Source organism: Bufo gargarizans, chromosome 1 (genome assembly GCF_014858855.1).
Source record: "Bufo gargarizans isolate SCDJY-AF-19 chromosome 1, ASM1485885v1, whole genome shotgun sequence".
Lineage (NCBI taxonomy): Eukaryota > Metazoa > Chordata > Amphibia > Anura > Bufonidae > Bufo > Bufo gargarizans.
Genome location: NC_058080.1, coordinates 118,627,886 through 118,650,437, shown reverse-complemented (window position 1 = coordinate 118,650,437; position 22,552 = coordinate 118,627,886). Strand labels below are relative to the sequence as shown.

Sequence of the window (22,552 nt, the reverse complement as noted above, 5' to 3'; positions counted from 1 at the left end):
TGAATCTTTTGAGACCCTAATGCCCCTGCTATATAGAATTCAGTACCTACCAACATCAGGCTTAAAGGGGGTGTCTAACAAAAAATATTCTACATTTTTCAAACAAGCCCCTGGATTTGGTATGTTATGGATTTTTTACTGTTGTGACCATTTATTTTAGCAGAGGTGGTAATGGTTGACAGGTAGGAATGGGCTGGCCCTGCTTCCTGCCAGGAAGGGGAGTTCCAGTCAAGTCAGACAGAGAAAAGAGAGAGAGTTCCTGTTCTGATAGTGGGGGAGTGAGGGGCACATATCAGAGCTCCCACTCCCAAGAACTGTATCTTATTCCCCTGTGAGGGAAACTCAGGAACTAAATAGAGAACAACTTAATCCAGCCTCCAGAAACCACTTGAGAGACAGGATAGCAGAGTGATCAGTGAAATTCAGCTTTACAGACACTGCTGCAAGCTGAGGGACAACAGCTCAGGCACCACCACCTACCTAAACCATTGCTAGGCTTGACTAATAGGGGTATCACAGTGAAACCGTAAATTCTAAAACATGACTTTTAATATGTTCAATTAAAATATTTTGACCCTTTTGATACATAAATAAACAATAAACAAAAGACAAAAATTAATGCAAAAGCTACAAATCACTTGTTTCCAATGTAGCAGGAAAGCAAGTGAATCATCTATAGGGAAAGTCACCCTAGTGTTGCCCTTAAATTGTTAAGGCCCTGCCTAAGAACGGAATAGCCGCCCTGGTAAGGGCGATCCCGTATCTCGTGCCTCCTATATATCCCTGCAGGACCCTATTGCGGGTGGCGGGTTGAGCTAGTCCTAGTGGAAGGCTGTTGCTGATCTAGAGGTTGCCAAAAACAAAAAAGGGGTTTAATTAGATTAGAGGAACACCCAAAACCCAAATGGTGGGAGTAGAATTAGGAAAGAGCAGTAGATACTTATAACTGAAAAAGACGTCCCGACGCGTTTCGCCCAGTTGATGTTGGGCTCCTCAGGGGACCAAAAACCAAAGAAATGCAGAGTGTCCAAAACCACAGATATACAATCAAGAAAAAACAACACAGATGACACATATGTGACCACAATAAGTGTAGCTTAGACTTAAGGTCACCAATTATAACTAGATGTCTATAAATATATAAGACCCCTAGTCCTTGATATAAAATACTATTTGGGTCTTAGCATGTCAGACTCCAAACATATGAAGGGAAAGTGATATAGGTTATTACCATATCATCATGACAACGCCCTCCCACTTCGAGGGCGTATAAACATCAACCTACTGTACAATGAACAGTCAGTATACAATGGCTGCAACAATCTAAGTAGATAGAGTATGTATATATATAATATAATATGGTAGAGCCAATGATCTGAAATGTCTGTTTTCTGATGATACAGAAGTACTTGCGTATCCAGGTAAGTTGCTAACGCTGGTCAGTCACTCAGGAGGATGTTCACATAGATGGGGGACTGTAGATACTGAGGCTCGAGTGTCCCGGCGTGACCGCTGTCTGGATGGAGACGCAGCCGCCGGCTTGACTAATATCAAGCTTGTACTACAGTAGACATCTATATCTACAAGTGCTTGCTTGTGCTTACCTACTGCTAACCAACCAGCCACTATACCTCCTCATCTGGTGCCAGAGAAACTGATTATTGTATTCATCCTTTCTGGATGTACCACAAGTTATCCTTTGCACTTCTAATGCCCCGCTAGGGGGCATTACCACCTTTTTGCACCTCTACAATCTCTTATGTTGGATTCTATGTCATTATATGCATTTATTACCATATCCTGCATAATGTGTATTTGTAATTCCCTGAAATAGTTGACATTTAATGTGCCTGGTTTACCAGAAGATGGCGGCAGTATTGGCAGAGCTAGTTTTCCTAGAGTGGAACCTCTCTATCCATTCTAACCCTCTCTAGAGAAGGAGGAGTTTTAGTTAGTGTTAGTCAGTCTAGCTTACCCCCTGTAAGGGGAAGCAGCAGGCCTTCATCCCTCCTGGGGAGCCTGCAGAAGTTGAGAGTAACCCCCTGTAAGAGGGAGGCTGTGTTCCCGTCAGCATAGCCTATCTGCTCTGTTGGGCCCTGAGGCCTAAGCTGAGTGCCTCCAATGTCAGGAAGAAAGATTCCCTGAATAAAGACAAAGATACAGGTCAAGATAAAGACAGAATCAGACTACAGAAAGCTAAGTTGCAGCCTACATCAGAAAAGGAAACATTTCTATTTAATACAACCAACATAGCAGGGTTGAAAATGTACAGATGTAGTAGAGCTGAATGTGTTTGCCTGACAGAAGTTAAGCCAAAATCTTCTGATGACCAAGATAAGGTTGGAAGAGTGTTCTCTGATGCAAGTTTATTCAAGTAAAGCTGTTTCAACGTTAATAAAAGTCTGGACTCCATTTATTCTACAAATACTTCAACTGTTAACCCTATTTGCACTGCTTTGGACGACTACACCAGGGTTCCAGGATATCCAGGTAGGAGCACCATGACAAGTGCAAAGCTGCACCTAAAGGGACACCATAGGCACACCCTTATACCACTCTGGCATTCCTACACCTGGGTTCCACCATCAACTTCTACATAGGTGGACCTAGTCCCTCATTGCTGAAATGCAACTGGCATCATGACAATAACTTTTAACCTCTTAGCTTTAACCTCCATTGAACACTCGTTAAATAAAGTTGTTTCTTATTATTTTACCTCTGTCTGATACCTTCAATTCACATTTTCACTGCACCAAACCCTAGGGAGCGATGGCCTGAGACAGCACACGATGACACAACGCCTCATCAGGGCCATTACCACTCCCATCCTCTGCACCGGCTCCTCAGGGGCTCGTGGCACATGCCCCTGGCAAAAAAAAAAAACATGCCCACTGAGATTTGACAAGAAAAGAGCTGCAGCAGAAATAATATGCCCTCTGATCTACTAACTCGATATACAGTAAGTACAGGAATTCAATCATGTAATGAAGGGAGGTATGGATCCATGTGAGGTACAGGGCTGGTTCTAGCTTTGTTATACAGAGATTGCCAAGTACTAAATGATGTCTGATTTTAACTTTTTACATTAATCATGGGATAAGCCCTTTGAATGTATCCTCTGGGATCTACAGAACTAACTAAAATGTTAGGGCATTAGATGCCTTCTAATTTCTCAACACATTGTCCACACTAATGTGGTCCTATAGCACTTATCTTGGAGACCATAGGTGCAGTGACAAGAAGATAGGGGTTGGTAGATAACTAAATCTACTATATAGTCTTGAAAACGGTTAGACTGGCCCACCATTATAAAACATAGGATCCAAGCTCTGACACAGTAAAGGACCCCTAACAAAACAGGGCTCCTAAGGTATTGCAGAAGTCACTTTTATTTGGAGCTGATCTTGGAACAAGATCGATGTAGACATATATGTGCAGCCTGTTCCGCTGCACGAGGACCCATAAGGAAAAGGGGTTCACCAACATCTTATTAAGAAGTCCCATGTCTTGTGCATGCCTTGCCCCAGGCAATTGCTGTCCGCATAGGTCAATGTTCTACTGCAGGTTTCCCTGGCAGGTGTCTGCTGTCCTTTGTGCAAAAGTAGGATGAGGCAGCAGTGGTAACCCTTCCTGGACAATCAATGTAAATGTGCTCTCATGAAGAGTTTACAGGAAACAATAATTATTTACTGTTATAGAGTATTTACATTGCATAAGACTACATTACGGCCAAGTTTAGCAAGTGTGATGGGAATCGCAGTACCCAAAGGCCTACTCAGACAATACCACCCATTATGTGATTAGATGCTACTGGTCAGTAGCCAAGTCTTCTTTTACTCTCAGATGCTGGCAGCTTTATGAACATGCATTAACCAGTAGTAATCAAACAATTAGCTTCAACCAATCACCAGTTTTCTATAGAAGGGTCAGTTGGTTGATTGCCATTAGATACCGCACATTTCTACTTTATTCATACACTTGTGACTGTTTGTTCAGTATATTTTACTTTGTATTTATTATTTGATGGTGAAATGGACATTGGGGGGGTTTGGGTTCCTCTGGTCCAGGTGATACCTTGCTTAAAGGGGTTGTCTCACTTTAGCAAATTACATTTATCATGTAGAAAAAGTTAATACAAGGCACTTACTAATGTATTGTGATTGTCCATATTGCTTCCTTTGATGGCTGGAATTATTTTTCCATCACATTATACACTGCTCGTATTCAGGGGTTATGACCACCCTGCAATCCAGCAGAGGTAGTTTTGTTTGCACAGTATAGGAAAAAGAGTCCACCTCGTTCCTGCGCTGCAGTGGTGGTTGTAACCCCTGGATACTCAGTGTATAATGTGATGGAAAAATAAATCTAGCCAGCAAAGAAGGCAATATGGACAATCACAATACATTAGTAAGTGCCTTCTATTGACTTGGTCTACATGATAAATGCCATTTGCTGAAGTGAGACAACCCCTTTCAGGCTGTACCTGCACTTCACCGTCTTGACCTCATTTTGGGGACACAGGTTATAGCATTTCAATGGACATGTATTATTATGAATGTATTGCTTTTTGTATGAATTTGGACCTGTACTTTATTTATTGCTATTTATTTAAATATCAGATCGCGGAGGTTCCAGGAATCAGCTGTACGAATGGCACAGCCTCCTCGCAGCTTGATAAGCACAGTAGGGTCCATTGGATAGCGGCTCTACTTGGTAATGCAGGTCAGCCCCGTTCACTTGAATTGGATTTAGCTACACCTAGGACATGTGACTGATGAAAATGATGTCAGTGGCCTAGGAAGAGGCCTCGGTGCTCACTGATTGTCGGTGGTCCTGGGTGTCTCAATGAATACTTCTTTTCAGTTTTTACAAAGGAAAATGAAGGAAAAGGACCTCAGCTATGAAGGAAGACTAATGAATCTTTTGATACATGTGTCTTTACAGAGGAAGAGGTTCTAAGTCAGCTGTCTAAAATTAATACAAATAACTCACAGGGGCCTGATAGGATACACCAAAAGCTATTAAAAGAGCTTAGTGGTAAACTAGCAGAACCATTAACATAATTATTTAACCAATCACTGGTAACGGGCCACTATAGGCCAGTTAGCCTGACATCAATAGTGGGGAAATTCAAGGAAACCATATTTAAGGAGAGGATTGTGGAACATCTAAAATCCCATGGATTGAAAGACGAAAAACAGCATGGGTTTACTTCAGGGAGATCATGTCAAACTAATCTTATAGATTTTTTTGATTGGGTGACTAAAAAAATAGATTGTGGAGGTGCAGTAGACATCGCTTATCTGGACTTTAGTAAGGCTTTTGATACTGTCCCACATAGAAGGCTTATCAATAAATTGCAGTCTTTGTGTGTGGACTCCAATATTGGTGAATAAATTAGGCAGTGGCTGAGGGACAGACAACAGAGGGTTGTAGTCAATGGAGTATATTCAGACAAAGGTCTTGTTACCAGTGGGGTACCTAAAGGATCTGTTCTGGGACCCATATTGTTTAATATCTTTATCACTAAAATTGCAGAAGGCCTCGATAGGTAAGGTGTGTCTTTTTGCTGATGACACAAAGATTTGTAACAGGGTTGATGTTCCTGGAGGGATACACCAAATGGAAAAGGATTTAGGAAAACTAGGGGAATGGTCAAAAATCTGGCAACGAAAATGTAATGTTGATAAGTGCAAGATAATGCACCTGGGGTGTAAAAACCCAAGAGCAGAATATAAAATCAGTGATACAGTCCTAACCTCAGTATCTGAGGAAAGGGATTTAGGGGTCATTATTTCAGAAGACTTAAAGGTAGGCAGACAATGTCATAGAGCAGCAGGAAATGCTAGCAGAATGCTTGGGTTTATAGAAAGAGGCATTACCAGTAGAAAGAGGGAGGTGCTCATGCCGCTCTACAGAGCACTAGTGAGACCTCATTTGGAGTATTGTGCTCAGTACTGGAGACCATATCTCCAGAAGGATATTGATACTTTGGAGAGAGTTCAGAGAAGAGCTACTAAACTGGTACATGGACTGCAGGATAAAACTTACCAGGAAAGGTTAAAGGACCTTAACATGTATAGCTTGGAAGAAAGACGAGACAGAGGGGATATGATAGAAACTTATAAATACATAAAGGGAATCAACAAGGTAAAAGAGGAGAGAATATTTAAAAGAAGAAAACTGCTACAAGAAGACATAGTTTTAAATTAGAGGGGCAAAGGTTTAAAAGTAATATCAGGAAGTATTAATTTACTGAGAGAGTAGTGGATGCATGGAATAGCCTTCCTGCAGAAGTGGTAGCTGCAAATACAGTGAAGGAGTTTAAGCATGCATGGGATAGGCATAAGGCCACCCTTCATATAAGATAGGGCCAGGGGCTATCCATAGTATTCAGTATATTGGGCAGACTAGATGGGCCAAATGGTTCTTATCTGCTGACACATTCTATGTTTCTATGTGTCGGACCCCTCACCGATCAGATATTAAAGACCTATCCTGAGGATAGGCCATCAATATAAAACATTTGGATAACCCCTTTAAGAACTGTGGGGCACATTTATTAAGACTGGCCTTTTAATAAAGCCCCTGCTCTGGCACAGGTCTCTCTATAACTTTGGCACATCAAGCACCAGTTCTAAATGTAAGCCAGCTTCATTTGTAAATGGTCCCAGTGAATGGCACAGAACTGTCACAGTATGACTCCTTCTTTTGAAGGTAGATTTTATGTCCCAAAAGCATAAAACACGGGAAAGAAAGCCTTTTAAAGTCCTTCAGAAAGTTGTGCAGGTAAAAGAGGTAAAAACTGAGAAAACAACAAAAGAAAAAGGGAAAACTAAACAAAATCCTAAAACTATATCATTACATATTGTGTGCAATGGTATAGTTTAGTTTTTATTTGGATGTGTGATACATGGCACCATACTGTAGGTAGAATTCTTCTCTATTACCAAAGCTGTGTTAAATACTCATGGGAAGAGTAGAAACTTAAATGGTCACCTCATTTCCACTTTATTCTTCGGATATAACGATGTATAAACAAGGGTTTCCTACAATGCGCAGTCCATAGTCTCCTACAATGCAGTGGTCATGTTGAGTCTCACATGATGAGAAGAACCTTTAGCAATGTTATCTAGCAAAGATGAGGCTGTGACAGCTTCCTCCAGCAATCCAGAAAAACTGTACTATACGTACTTAGGACGTTTCGTCAAAAGAGTTTTTCCACTAAACTGTTCTATCAAGGTAAAGTCTCCTTTATTCCCATTAATTTTTTAGGAAGGTTGGGGAGGGGGAAGGGGGGGAGGCAACTGAAACCAGACCTCTCTTATCGATTTATCATTAAACATAATGGTGGAAAATCAAAAAGTCATATCAAAGCCAAAACAAGATGTAAATATGTCTAAGAGCGGACAAACCTTAAAGTACTCCACAACATATATACATAAAATATCAATACACCATGGCATTGTCATCCCAGATTTCAGATCTGAATACTTTTGTAATTGCATATAATTAAAATTTAGTATAGCTACTGAGTTATTCACTGAAATCTATCTGTATAGCGCCATCATTATATATTTTTTTTTGTCCAGCTCACTGATATTGGCATACATGCTTAGTTCCATTCTCGAACTGCCACCAGCTGCAGCAGAAAGGACACCCCCTGAGAAAGTGCCCAGCCCCAAGTTGCAGGCTTAAAATAAATTTAGCAAATGAATGGACAGATCACTTGATCTATGTGACATACAAGGCTGGCTCTAAGTTTGTTACATCACGTTTTTTTACATCGTTTATGTGATAACTCCTTTAAATCACAGGAAAGTATTAGAGACTTGACTGCGAAAATCAGCTAGTTTCAGATTGACTATTGGTGATCAACTCTGCACATGCTCAGTATCACAGATTATAAAAAGACAATAGCTATTGTGCTTGTGGCTGGGGTGAGTTAATAATGCTAAATAAAGCTATGCATATTCTACCTATAGAATTTTTTTCGAGCAAATGTCTTGTAGTCACTATTTGCTCCATGAAGACACAGACATACATAAATATTACAGGCTACTTTGGAATTACATAACAATATAATGGTAAAAATCAAAGATCACCAAGAGGAAAAAAAACACCAAAAAACAAAAAAAAAATTGATCATAATGTACCAAAGACCTAAAATACAATATTAGATAAGAATACGTTCCCTAAGAAGATCCTAGTCTATCCCACCTAGCTGCCCTGAAAAGGATAATCTCATTCTTGGACTTTTTTTATATTCCCTGTCATAGGGTTTCCGAAAACAAGGAGATGGGACAAATGGAGAGATGTACACAAGCGCCATTGCCTGCAGTGACTGCATAAAATACAATGTTTCAACAGAATACACAATATCCACATACTTGGATAATATTTTGTGGCATTTAACCCCCTGCGCTGGTTCAACCCACACCTACCAGTAAGGCCCACTGTTTAGGACAAGGACAAGCTAAATTTGCCAGGATTTGGAACAATCCCAGCAGATTTGTAACTGCTGGCAATTATGTATCCATGGGCAGCCCAGAAACAGCTGGATGCAGTACCCTCTGTTGTGTCAGCAGAGTAATAATTATAAAGATACAGATCAGTAAGAAAGTACCGTACTTTCATTCTACCCATATACTGTAATACAGTGAAAGCATCTAGCGCTCATTTTATATTCTAAATGCAATTATTCCTCGTATTAGTTTTAACAAAGGGAGCTACTTGTAATGAATGCTCTCCATATTACTGTAACATGCGTCACTATCACATAAAACAACGCACCGCTGTTATGTTACCTGCTGATTAAAAAAGATAATTAGCATATAACAGTAATGCAATTATCTTTAGAGATGACAGCAGCAACCAATTGTTATATTGGTGTGTGCTACATCTGTAACTATGTTTTACCTGCACTGACAGTTATGGATTCTATTATGAAACACTTTAACAAATGAAGCCTCTATATACCGTTATCTGCTATGGAAGTGACAGCGCTATTCCTCACATCTAAAAGTTTAATTCTTATTAAAGTACAAGTGATGACATCACTGCTCTTCATATACCGATAGATAAAGCTATTTTCAAAGCAAATCTGTCCACTTAATTTGCAGACAAATCTGTTTTAAAGGCTTAGGACCCCTTTGATCTTAAAAAAAAAATATATATATTAGTTTTTTTTTTACATGTTACTCTGATAAAAATAAATATTTTCATAACTTAATTGATTTTCAGATCCTCTGCTAAACAGCTTATTCTTAGTTTAAGACTTTTCTCATGTGGGTGTGTAATAAATGCTGAACTTGTTTGTCCAGGATGCTGCTGTCTTCCCTTGCTGTCTCCTGTGTGCTTTCCTCCCTATCTACAGGCTGTTTGAGCTGCCCTCATTGAATCTTTTCCCTTATCTCCACACACATCTGCTGTGCACAGTCTCCTGCATCTATCCCCAACACTGAGGGAAAGGAGGTGGAGAGTAGCGAGAGCCTTGATAGCCTTGATAGACCTTTATCTCTTTTCAGCCATGTAGCTATGGTGTGTAGACTCCCATGTATAATGAACAGACCTATTTACCTTTAAGCTACAAAACTTTAATAAATAAGAACAATGTCCCAAGACTGCTCATATTACAAAAATATTACAGAATAAACAGCAATTTCCTAATGCAATTGCATTAATGGAATTAAAATTTATCAAGGTTACTTTCAGGCCCCATAAGCAACTCTCAAACAATTGTTTTTAAACAGGTTGTAGACTATAAAATGCTACAAGGCAGTATATAATCTATGAATGGTCTGGCAAGGAAATTGCTGCCTTAAATTCTTGTAATGCTTGACATTGTTATTCCATTACTGGGGTTTTCCGGTGGAATAATTTTAATTAAAAACAGGTAAGAAATGAGTTAACATAGGAAATGATCATTACTCCCCTCTCTGGTCCTGCATTACATTTAACCCGCTGCTCCGGTCCCTACTCTCATTCATTTCCTGAAATGCAGGAAACGGCTTGAACTGCCCTCTCAGCTAATCACTGACTGAGGCACATCACCACTGTGGCCATTGATTGGCTGGGTGAGCAGTCCAAGCCATTTTGTGCAGGTTAACCCCAAGACCAAGGAGTTGAGTGGAGCAGCGACTCAAGCAGCAACTGAACAGCTGTGGTAAGGATCGGAGCGGTGAGCACTGTTTGTTTGTTATTGTAACCCACTCTGGCTCTATGCTTAATTGAAATTATTTCCCCAGAAAACCTGTTTAATGATTCATGCACAGGGCTGTATTGTGATTCCATACAATAACCAAGTTGAATGAAGAAATAACACACTAACCATAGCACTATACCATGACTCAAAGTCTTTGCCATGACACATGCTTGTGCCCATAGCTAGTGTTTAGTGAATCCAAGGATCCAAAGTTTAGGAAAAATTCATGTTCAATGCAAAGCCGAATGTCCTAGCGCTTCATGGTAATGAATCAATTTTTCAAAAAATGGTGCCTGAAAATAAAGAAATTATACTCACCTATCCACTTGATTGTGGCGGTCTGTTCTCGTCTTGGTTGAAGAAAACCCGCCAAAGAACCTGCGACAAGCATGAAGACGTCACCACATGAACAAGCATGTCGTGCACGGTTGACGTCATTAGTGCTGACTTTGCCGCACACGACCAGCATGATCACGTGGTAACATCATCATGCTCGCCGCAGGTTCTTTGGCGGGTTTTCTTCAATCAAGATGGGAGCGGACTGCCTCTCTATCATCAAGTGGATGAGGTGAGTATAATTTATTTTTTAACCCTGAAAAGTGGCGAAGCTGTCAAATCGAATTTTTGAAAACTTTGCTCATCTCTACCCATAGCCTTGACATGTACATAAAGCCTAAAAATAATATGTTAGGGTATTGCTGCTTAAGTCCTCATACACACAGCTGTTGTTGGTTATATACGGGCACCGGCTGTTTGTGCACTGCATCATGGATGCGGACCCATTTACTTGAATGTATCCACAATCCAGAAGGTGTGGAACGGTGGCCTATAGTTTATATAATATAACTCCAGGTCAGAGTTTCCTATTAGAACAATTTTAGGATGAATTTTTTGTGGCCCCATAGAAATGAACGGGTCTGTGTGCGATCTACAAAAAATGAGGATTGGATGTGGACTGCAAATACGGTCATGTGAATGCAGGCTTATACTTTATATAATAAAGAAGTAGAAACTCCGAGTGAAAAATGGTACCTGTGTTTCAGGAATTATAGGGCTGTCCTCAGGAGATGACCTGTAGAATGTGGACAAAGGAGATGATACTATAACAGGGTTTGGTCTGATGAATCCGCTCAGGTCACAACTAGGTATTTCATTCTGCTCCTTCTTCATCACTAGGGTATCCATGACATAAAAAACATTCCACGGTATCCAGACAGTGTGGTATTGTGTGAGGAATGGAGCTCTTTCGAACATGAGCGTGAGAGAGGCACCACCATTAGCCACCAGATCAAACCTGGGAGAAAAAACAAATAGCACTGACGTTCAATACAATAAAATGGTAACGTTGATGCTAACAAGTTCTTCTTGGTAACAAAGTATCACAATGCAAAGCAGAAGCAGCATAGACACTAAACTGGCAGATGCGGCACTCGTAATGAAAGAAAACAGTATGCAGCACGGTCCAAACAGCTCTGCTGGGTTTAAAGAATATTGATTTATTTTCCTGTAGATTATAACCTTTATTGTATCAACATGAAAAGCACTCCAGACATGCAGTTTGCAGCCCACAATGGTCCAACTTCATTCCATCGCATCTGGCAGAGGGCTCCCAGAACCACAAGCATCTCAGCAAATTTTCTAATTTGGTATTTATCTGCTTATATCATCTTAGTTCTAGCCTAGAGACACGGAAAGGGATGCAGAGCAGTTATGCCCAGGAACTAGCCAGGTTGCAGATTGCAGAATAGACCCACATAAACAAGAGCCTGGGGAGCTGAAGACAGCCGCAGGGTAGGATTTGTGATCATATATTTTGATCCACGTATAATTCAGTGCTCACTAACAATGCTAAATTGAATACATGTATCAAAATGTGACATATCATTAAATACGGATGCAGAATCAATGATGTTGCGGAAGGAAATATGTATAGAAATTAATGGATAATGTAAAAGCCATTGTCACATTATGGGACACAAAGGACTTATTGTTAAAGTCACCAGAAAACGGGGCTATGCTTTTATGAATAATTACAATGTCAACTGAATAATCCTCCTACTCTTTAGATGGAATTTTTGATGTTGTCGATGTTTTACCATATTCAGGCTATTAAAACAAGGGATGACTACCTATCTAGATCTAGCGTATTTATAACTGATGTTTTTTTTTTATTTGAAGGGGTATTTACTGGCAGAATCTCATACACTTGTATAACCATATGTCATCATTATACTTCATTGAAGGTCTACGGTGCTTTTTCAGGTCTCTCTAGCACCATCCCGATTAGTAACTGGACAAACAATACACTGTGTTCCCACTACTTCATTGGGCTACTGATAAAGTGCCCCCCTTACATTCCCAAAATGCAACTAAAACAGTGACTGCTAGCATATGCAGATTGTGTTATACCAAGAAGTACATACTGTGGGAATAACCATTCCAAAATAGACTCATATCAGTATATTAATGAGTGAATGAGTGAAAGTACTGTCATCAATTCTCACTTGAACTGATATCCGTATCGGACTGGGGTTCCTGGGGCCCACCAGAGTAAATTATTCTTGGGAACTGGGACACACTCCAAGATGGACACATATCAGTATTAGTGTTGAGTGAATCGAAGTTTACGAAGTGGACTTCTATCCGAATCTCAGAAAAAATGTGATTTGTCACAAAGACTAATTCCATCATGCTTTGTGGTAACTAATAAATTTTTCCTGAAATGGCAGTATTATATCATGGAGAGGCCATCACAGCCATCCTGATTGAAGAAAACACGCCAAATCTTGCGCACGCTAACGTGTAACATCACCTTATCATCACATTAGCGCGCAGGATTTGGTATGTTTTCTTCCATAAAGATGGCGCGACGGCTTCTCCATGATCAAATGGATGAAAGTCCTCAATGTGACTCTCAGATGCCACGATCAGCGTTGAACACGGCATCTGAGGGATTCTATGACAGGGGATTGCACGATTGCTGTTCCCCGTCATTGCGCCCGGTACATACAATGGAATGTGACTCGTGACGAAGTACTTTGTAACGACTGCCTTGTCTAAGTTTGGAGAAGCAGCCTAATAGAATATTTAAAAACTTCGCTCATCACTAATCAGTATATTACAGTATGAATAAGTGAAAATACTGTCATCCATTCTCACTTGAGATAATCCTGGGGTCTACTAGAAGAAATTATTCTTGAGGACCAACCTCAATATTATCCATAATGTCTAATAGCTTTTGAATCAAAGGAATAGATGCTAGTGGCAAAGGCAGCCAAATGCTTTTATTTTTTTAATTTTCTCCTGGACCTTTGGACCTACTACTGCATCTGAGCCTGGGCCCACCGGAGGATCCTCTAGTACTTTGGTGGGCCTGGCTGAGATTATTCTATTTAATTACTATTGGCGCAATCAAAATCCCCACCTTCGCTACATTTCTAGATTTTGCAGCAGGGTGGCTCAGTGCTTAGCACTGGTGCCTTGCAGTGTTGGGATCCAACTAAGACAGCATCTGCATGGAGGGAGTCTATTCTCTCTGTGTTTGCATGGGTTTCTTCCTGGTTCTCCAGTTTCCTCCCACACTCCAAAAACATACAGATTTTGTCTGTATTGTCCCCAAGGAGGAGAGGTACTGATGTGAGTGATGACAATCTTTGTATTTCAATGTGCGTCATGACCATCCCTGTACAGAGCTGAGGAACATGTTAGCTATACGTAAATGAATAATGACTATTCCAATATTGAGTTGAAGGACTCAAAGCTGTTGCATAGCGTTCCAACTTTACAGCAAGCTCTGCCTTCCATTTATGTAATACTCCATGCAGACATACACATAGAAGGCACCAGACTTAATTATGGGGGTTAGTGTTAAACGAATAGGAATATTCAAAGTGGACTTCGATCCGAATTTCATGGAAAATTTGATTTGTTGCAAAGCCAAATTTCCTCGTGCTTTGTGACAACAAATACATTTTGCCTGAACTGGCAGTAAAAACAAAAATCATACTCACCTCATCCATTTGAGCACAAAGAGGCTGCCATGGCCATCTTGATTGATGATCCTGTGCAAAATCTTGTGCGTGGTGATGTATGATGTCACCACGCCAGCCAGTGTGATGAGGTCATCACGCACTGCACGAGATTTCACATGGGAACTTCAATTAAGATGGCTGCAGTGGCCTCTACGCATTCAAACAAATGAGGTGAGTATTTTTCTGAACCCCTGAAAGCCCTTATTTTTCATCTCAGGTGCCCCAATCAGCGAGGAAGAAAAGAAATGCACTTCATGATGAAGTCATCAGTCAAAACGAATTTCTTTGTGAAAGTCGACGAAGCAGCCGAATCAAAGTTTTCATAACTTTGCTCATCTCTAATGGGGGTAACATACACAAGACTGACAGAGAGAAGAATGACCAGATGACATTACTTCATAGTCCTACATATTGGAAGTATGGCTGCCGTTCTTTGTTACAGTACAAAGAGCAGCTGTGGAGAATAAATGCTGCACTACCAAGTCACAGAGGAACACTATTGAGGTGGCGTAAAGTTGTACTATTTGGTCAGAAATCTGCAGCACAGTAGTAATGTGATTTTATATACAGTCACTCATTTTCTGCATACAGTTTTATATTTAAGATAACACAAACTTTGAAGGTGTCTGCCATCGCAAGGGCTTCTAATAATTACATAATAAAAAGCTTTCCTGTAAATGAAAGAGCAATGTAATAAAACATGACATTTTCTACTTTTATTATGTGCACTCCCTGTAATTTATGAGCACATGCACTTACATCCCATCTTGGCGTGTGATCGTGTAGCCATAGTTCGGGTAATGCAGAAATGACACATTGACTCCAATGAGTGGTGTTCCATCAGCTGTGAGAACCTGGCCTCGAATTACAGATGCAAGGCTACAGGGAGAGAAAGAACAGAAGACTCCAGGTTATGTACACACTTGCTTTCTGAGAGGTGATTCATGGCATAATTCCCCGCTTCACTACCTCAGGTGGTTCAGTGTAAAATTCCTGCATCATACAGCTGCCCAATGGTGAGCACCTCTAGCTGGAGCAGAAAAACACAATAAAATCTTTGTGCAGAAGTAACCTTTTCCAGATTAACCTTTTATCACCTATTCAGTGCTGAAGGGCCTGAAACATTGTATCCCTGCACACAAACCTTACAATGTAACCACAATACTATATTTGCATTTGAAAAGAATCTTATAATATATTCTTGGAACTGCCGTACTTTCTCAAACTTTGAAACATCTCCAAGAAACTTTCTACTTCATCATCTTCATAACAACTATGAACCCATCTTTCAAAGTCCAATTCCCTCGAAACCTAAAAAGTATGGTTTGAATGCTGTTAACGTCTGTATCTCAGTCTCTCCATACTAAGAGGGTCAAGGATGATAAGATATGATGAGTTCTTTGATGGTGTTCTAATACTGTAGGATCGCTTAATCTAGTTTTCAATGATTTACAAGATATTGTCTCTATCCATGACGTAAACAGAACGCGTTCCTTCACGATAATCGCCTGCTCGTCCCTGTTCAGGATCATTGTTTAGACTGCAAGATCTGATGCCCACAAATAACAGTTTAGGTGACTGCACAAACAATCTTATTACCCAAATGAACAAGCATTTTGTTCATTGGGTAATCGGCAGCACCTTTAAACTGGCCGATTATTATTAACGAGCGGTTGTACGAACGTTCGTTAGCAATAATCTGCCAGGATATCGGGCAGTGAAGAGGGGCCTTAAGGACCAAATAATTGTCCATGTAGCTGCTTCCTGGACCCAAGTGAATGAGGAAGTGGTATGTTATGGGTTAACTGTCTGAGATGAGTATAAAGTATATATGTTGGCTTGGTGCTGGGCCATGCTCATGATCCAGTGGCAAAAGTGTATAGGTGTTGAGGCTACATTTAGCATCTGGGTCTATACAAATTTGGGCTCTACTGTAGTATATGAAAAAAAAGCTCTATAAATGGGCACCGTGGGCCAAAGAATATTATGCTACGTTGTACAATGGTATGTTATCCAAGTACTCAATATAGAATCGGGCCCCTCAGTGCATATGGATTTTCAACAGCAAGATATCATTGCATTTGGTGGCATTTGGCATCAATGTAGTATATGCTGTAGTATAGCTTTAGGTAGAGTATTTAAACCACACCTGCTAGGATCATTTTGCTATGCAAGGTAATGGTAAGTCTAAGTACCAATGTTTTGGATGCTACTTGATAGACATATGCCTTTTTCAGGATAAGTGACCATGTAACTATAAAGCATCTGAGGTTTGTGTCATTTTTTTTATTGTTCCCTCAAGATCCTCCCGATATCTCTAAGGCTAATGTGTTGTAAACTCTAATAATACTGGAACTTTTTATAGTTTTGAAAATTCTCATGATATAGTCTTTCTTGTTATGATGATACTTAACTCATGTGTTCCAATGGAATATTGAGTTGGGTCCTAGCATTTTGCATTGTTCCATTTTGCTATTGTACCATGAATGTTTTATAAAGAAACATTTATGTCTGTTTTTTGATAGCAGGGTGCATTTTATTTCATTATAAAGGCACAGATGGCACCAGTTATTCATTGTTACTAGAGTTGAGCGAACACCTGGATGTTCGGGTTCGAGAAGTTCGGCCGAACATCCCGGAAATGTTCGGGTTCGGGATCCGAACCCGATCCGAACTTCGTCCCGAACCCGAACCCCATTGAAGTCAATGGGGACCCGAACTTTTCGGCACTAAAAAGGCTGTAAAACAGCCCAGGAAAGAGCTAGAGGGCTGCAAAAGGCAGCAACATGTAGGTAAATCCCCTGCAAACAAATGTGGATAGGGAAATGAATTAAAATAAAAATTAAATAAATAAAAATTAACCAAAATCAATTGGAGAGAGGTTCCATAGCAGAGAATCTGGCTTCCCGTCACCCACCACTGGAACAGTCCATTCTCAGATATTTAGGCCCCGGCACCCAGGCAGAGGAGAGAGGTCCCGTAACAGAGAATCTGTCTTCATGTCAGCAGAGAATTAGTCTGCATGTCATAGCAGAGAATGAGGCTTCACGTCAGCCACCACTGCAACAGTCCATTGGCATATATTTAGGCCCAGCACCCAGGCAGAGGAGGGAGGTCCCGTAACAGAGAATCTGTCTTCATGTCAGCAGAGAATTAGTCTGCATGTCATAGCAGAGAATGAGGCTTCACGTCAGCCACCACTGCAACAGTCCATTGGCATATATTTAGGCCCAGCACACACACAGGCAGAGGAGAGAGGTCCCGTAACAGACAATCTGGCTTCATGTCAGCAGAGAATTAGTCTGCATGTCATAGCAGAGAATGAGGCTTCACGTCAGCCACCACTGCAACAGTCCATTGGCATATATTTAGGCCCAGCACCCAGGCAGAGGAGGGAGGTCCCGTAACAGAGAATCTGTCTTCATGTCAGCAGAGAATTAGTCTGCATGTCATAGCAGAGAATGAGGCTTCACGTCAGCCACCACTGCAACAGTCCATTGGCATATATTTAGGCCCAGCACCCAGGCAGAGGAGGGAGGTCCCGTAACAGACAATCTGGCTTCATGTCAGCAGAGAATCAGTCTGCATGTCATAGCAGAGAATGAGGCTTCACGTCAGCCACCACTGCAACAGTCCATTGGCATATATTTAGGCCCAGCACACACACAGGCAGAGGAGAGAGGTCCCGTAACAGAGAATCTGGCTTCATGTCAGCAGAGAATCAGTCTGCATGTCATAGCAGAGAATGAGGCTTCACGTCAGCCACCACTGCAACAGTCCATTGGCATATATTTAGGCCCAGCACACACACAGGCAGAGGAGAGAGGTCCCGTAACAGAGGATCTGGCTTCATGTCAGCAGAGAATCAGTCTGCATGTCATAGCAGAGAATCAGGCTTCACGTCAGCCACCACTGCAACAGTCCATTGTCATAAATTTAGGCCCAGCACCCAGGCAGAGGAGAGAGGTCCCGTAACAGACAATCTGGCTTCATGTCAGCAGAGAATTAGTCTGCATGTCATAGCAGAGAATGAGGCTTCACGTCAGCCACCACTGCAACAGTCCATTGGCATATATTTAGGCCTAGCACACAGGCAGAGGAGAGAGGTCCCGTAACAGACAATCTGGCTTCATGTCAGCAGAGAATCAGTCTGCATGTCATAGCAGAGAATGAGGCTTCACGTCAGCCACCACTGCAACAGTCCATTGGCATATATTTAGGCCCAGCACACACACAGGCAGAGGAGAGAGGTCCCGTAACAGAGAATCTGTCTTCATGTCAGCAGAGAATTAGTCTGCATGTCATAGCAGAGAATCAGGCTTCACGTCACCCACCACTGCAACAGTCCATTGGCATATATTTAGGCCCAGCACCCAGGCAGAGGAGGGAGGTCCCGTAACAGAGAATCTGTCTTCATGTCAGCAGAGAATTAGTCTGCATGTCATAGCAGAGAATGAGGCTTCACGTCACCCACCACTGCAACAGTCCATTGGCATATATTTAGGCCTAGCACACAGGCAGAGGAGAGGTTCATTCAACTTTGGGTAGCCTCGCAATATAATGGTAAAATGAAAATAAAAATAGGATTGAATGAGGAAGTGCCCTGGAGTCCAATAATATATGGTTATGGGGAGGTAGTTAATGTCTAATCTGGACAAGGGACGGACAGGTCCTGTGGGATCCATGCCTGGTTCATTTTTATGAACGTCAGCTTGTCCACATTGGCTGTAGACAGGCGGCTGCGTTTGTCTGTAATGACGCCCCCTGCCGTGCTGAATACACGTTCAGACAAAACGCTGGCTGCCGGGCAGGCCAGCACCTCCAAGGCATAAAAGGCTAGCTCTGGCCACGTGGACAATTTAGAGACCCAGAAGTTGAATGGGGCCGAACCATCAGTCAGTACGTGGAGGGGTGTGCACACGTACTGTTCCACCATGTTAGTGAAATGTTGCCTCCTGCTAACACGTTGCGTATCAGGTGGTGGTGCAGTTAGCTGTGGCGTGTTGACAAAAGTTTTCCACATCTCTGCCATGCTAACCCTGCCCTCAGAGGAGCTGGCCGTGACACAGCTGCCTTGGCGACCTCTTGCTCCTCCTCTGCCTTGGCCTTGGGCTTCCACTTGTTCCCCTGTGACATTTGGGAATGCTCTCAGTAGCGCGTCTACCAACGTGCGCTTGTACTCGCGCATCTTCCTATCACGCTCCAGTGCAGGAAGTAAGGTGGGCACATTGTCTTTGTAGCGTGGATCCAGCAGGGTGGCAACCCAGTAGTCCGCACAGGTTAAAATGTGGGCAACTCTGCTGTCGTTGCGCAGGCACTGCAGCATGTAGTCGCTCATGTGTGCCAGGCTGCCCAGGGGTAAGGACAAGCTGTCCTCTGTGGGAGGCGTATCGTCATCGTCCTGCCTTTCCCCCCAGCCACGCACCAGTGATGGACCCGAGCTGCGTTGGGTGCCACCCCGCTGTGACCATGCTTCATCCTCATCCTCCTCCACCTCCTCCTCATCCTCGTCCTCCTCGTCCTCCAGTAGTGGGCCCTGGCTGGCCACATTTGTACCTGGCCTCTGCTGTTGCCAAAAACCTCCCTCTGAGTCACTTCGAAGAGACTGGCCTGAAAGTGCTAAAAATGACCCCTCTTCCTCCTCCTCCTCCTCCTCCTCCTGGGCCACCTCCTCTTCCATCATCGCCCTAAGTGTTTTCTCAAGGAGACATAGAAGTGGTATTGTAACGCTGATAACGGTGTCATCGCCACTGGCCATGTTGGTGGAGTACTCGAAACAGCGCAACAGGGCACACAGGTCTCGCATGGAGGCCCAGTCATTGGTGGTGAAGTGGTGCTGTTCTGTAGTGCGACTGACCCGTGCGTGCTGCAGCTGAAACTCCACTATGGCCTGCTGCTGCTCGCACAGTCTGTCCAGCATGTGCAAGGTGGAGTTCCACCTGGTGGGCACGTCGCATATGAGGCGGTGAGCGGGAAGGCCGAAGTTACGCTGTAGCGCAGACAGGCGAGCAGCGGCAGGATGTGAACGCCGGAAGCGCGAACAGACGGCCCGCACTTTATGCAGCAGCTCTGACATGTCGGGGTAGTTGTGAATGAACTTCTGCACCACCAAATTCAGCACATGCGCCAAGCAAGGGATGTGCGTCAAATTGGCTAGTCCCAGAGCTGCAACGAGATTTCGCCCATTATCACACACCACCAGGCCGGGCTTGAGGCTCACCGGCAGCAACCACTCGTCGGTCTGTTGTTCTATACCCCGCCACAACTCCTGTGCGGTGTGGGGCCTGTCCCCCAAACATATGAGTTTCAGAATGGCCTGCTGACGTTTACCCCGGGCTGTGCTGAAGTTGGTGGTGAAGGTGTGTGGCTGACTGGATGAGCAGGTGGAAGAAGAGGAGGAGGAAGCCGAGAAGGAGGAGGTGGCAACAGGAGGCAAAGAATGTTGCCCTGCGATCCTTGGCGGCGGAAGGACGTGCGCCAAACAGCTCTCCGCCTGGGGCCCAGCTGCCACTACATTTACCCAGTGTGCAGTTAGGGAGATATAGCGTCCCTGGCCGTGCTTACTGGTCCACGTATCTGTGGTTAGGTGGACCTTGCCACAGATGGCGTTGCGCAGTGCACACTTGATTTTATCGGATACTTGGTTGTGCAGGGAAGGCACGGCTCTCTTGGAGAAGTAGTGCCGGCTGGGAACAACATACTGTGGGACAGCAAGCGACATGAGCTGTTTGAAGCTGTCTGTGTCCACCAGCCTAAATGACAGCATTTCATAGGCCAGTAGTTTAGAAATGCTGGCATTCAGGGCCAGGGATCGAGGGTGGCTAGGTGGGAATTTACGCTTTCTATCAAATGTTTGTGAGATGGAGAGCTGAACGCTGGCGTGTGACATGGTTGAGACGCTTGGTGACGGAGGTGGTGGTGGTGGTGTTGGTGGTACATCCCCTGTTTGCTGGGCGGCAGGTGCCAACGTTCCTCCAGAGGCGGAGGAAGAGGCCGAGGCGGCAGCAGCAGAATAGGCCGAGGCGGCAGCAGCAGAAGAGGTAGCAGGGGGAGCCTGAGTGACTTCCTTGGTTTTAAGGTGTTTACTCCACTGCAGTTCATGCTTTGCATGCAGGTGCCTGGTCATGCAGGTTGTGCTCAGGTTCAGAACGTTAATGCCTCGCTTCAGGCTCTGATGGCACAGCGTGCAAACCACTCGGGTCTTGTCGTCAGCACATTGTTTGAAGAAGTGCCATGCCAGGGAACTCCTTGAAGCTGCCTTTGGGGTGCTCGGTCCCAGATGGCGGCGGTCAGTAGCAGGCGGAGTCTCTTGGCGGCGGGTGTTCTGCTTTTGCCCACTGCTCCCTCTTTTGCTACGCTGTTGGCTCGGTCTCACCACTGCCTCTTCCTCCGAACTGTGAAAGTCAGTGGCACGACCTTCATTCCATGTGGGGTCTAGGACCTCATCGTCCCCTGCATCGTCTTCCACCCAGTCTTGATCCCTGACCTCCTGTTCAGTCTGCACACTGCAGAAAGACGCAGCAGTTGGCACCTGTGTTTCGTCATCATCAGAGACATGCTGAGGTGGTATTCCCATGTCCTCATCATCAGGAAACATAAGTGGTTGTGCGTCAGTGCATTCTATGTCTTTCACCGCTGGGGAAGGGCTAGGTGGATGCCCTTGGGAAACCCTGCCAGCGGAGTCTTCAAACAGCATAAGAGACTGCTGCATAACTTGAGGCTGAGACAGTTTCCCTGGTATGCATGGGGGTGATGTGACAGACTGATGGGGTTGGTTTTCAGGCGCCATCTGTGCGCTTTCTGCAGAAGACTGGGTGGGAGATAATGTGAACGTGCTGGATCCACTGTCGGCCACCCAATTGACTAATGCCTGTACCTGCTCAGGCCTTACCATCCTTAGAACGGCATTGGGCCCCACCATATATCGCTGTAAATTCTGGCGGCTACTGGGACCTGAGGTAGTTGGTACACTAGGACGTGTGGATGTGGCAGAACGGCCACGTCCTCTCCCAGCACCAGAGGGTCCACTAACACCACCACGACCATGTCCACGTCCGCGTCCCTTACTAGATGTTTTTCTCATTGTTATGGTTCACCACAACAACAAATATATTATTTGGCCCAATGTATTGTATTCAAATTCAGCGGGATATAAATTTGAGGCCTAGTATTTAGGCGCTGGGTGACCGGTATGGATTTAGTGACAGAATTAGACTTGGAAATGCACAGAAGCGTGTGTGTGAAGTTATTCTGAATGACCCTATGTGCACCTTCAATATGATCTACCCTTTTAGGGATAGATTTCAAATAGCTCTGA

At 43.3% G+C, this 22,552-nt stretch overlaps 1 protein-coding gene across 4 annotated transcripts in view; it reads right to left on the bottom strand.

The window, feature by feature from the left end:
* TENM3 (teneurin transmembrane protein 3) overlaps nucleotides 1–22,552 on the bottom strand; it is a 1,312,080-nt gene that overhangs the window by 91,490 nt on the left and 1,198,038 nt on the right. For all 4 annotated transcript variants that reach the window (XM_044297320.1, XM_044297329.1, XM_044297345.1 and 1 more), the window contains 2 exons: nucleotides 14,995–15,114; nucleotides 11,237–11,498 (listed from right to left, as the gene is read on the bottom strand). In XM_044297320.1, coding sequence (XP_044153255.1) covers nucleotides 11,237–11,498; nucleotides 14,995–15,114 — 382 coding nt within the window. The remainder of the gene's footprint in view (nucleotides 1–11,236; nucleotides 11,499–14,994; nucleotides 15,115–22,552) is intronic.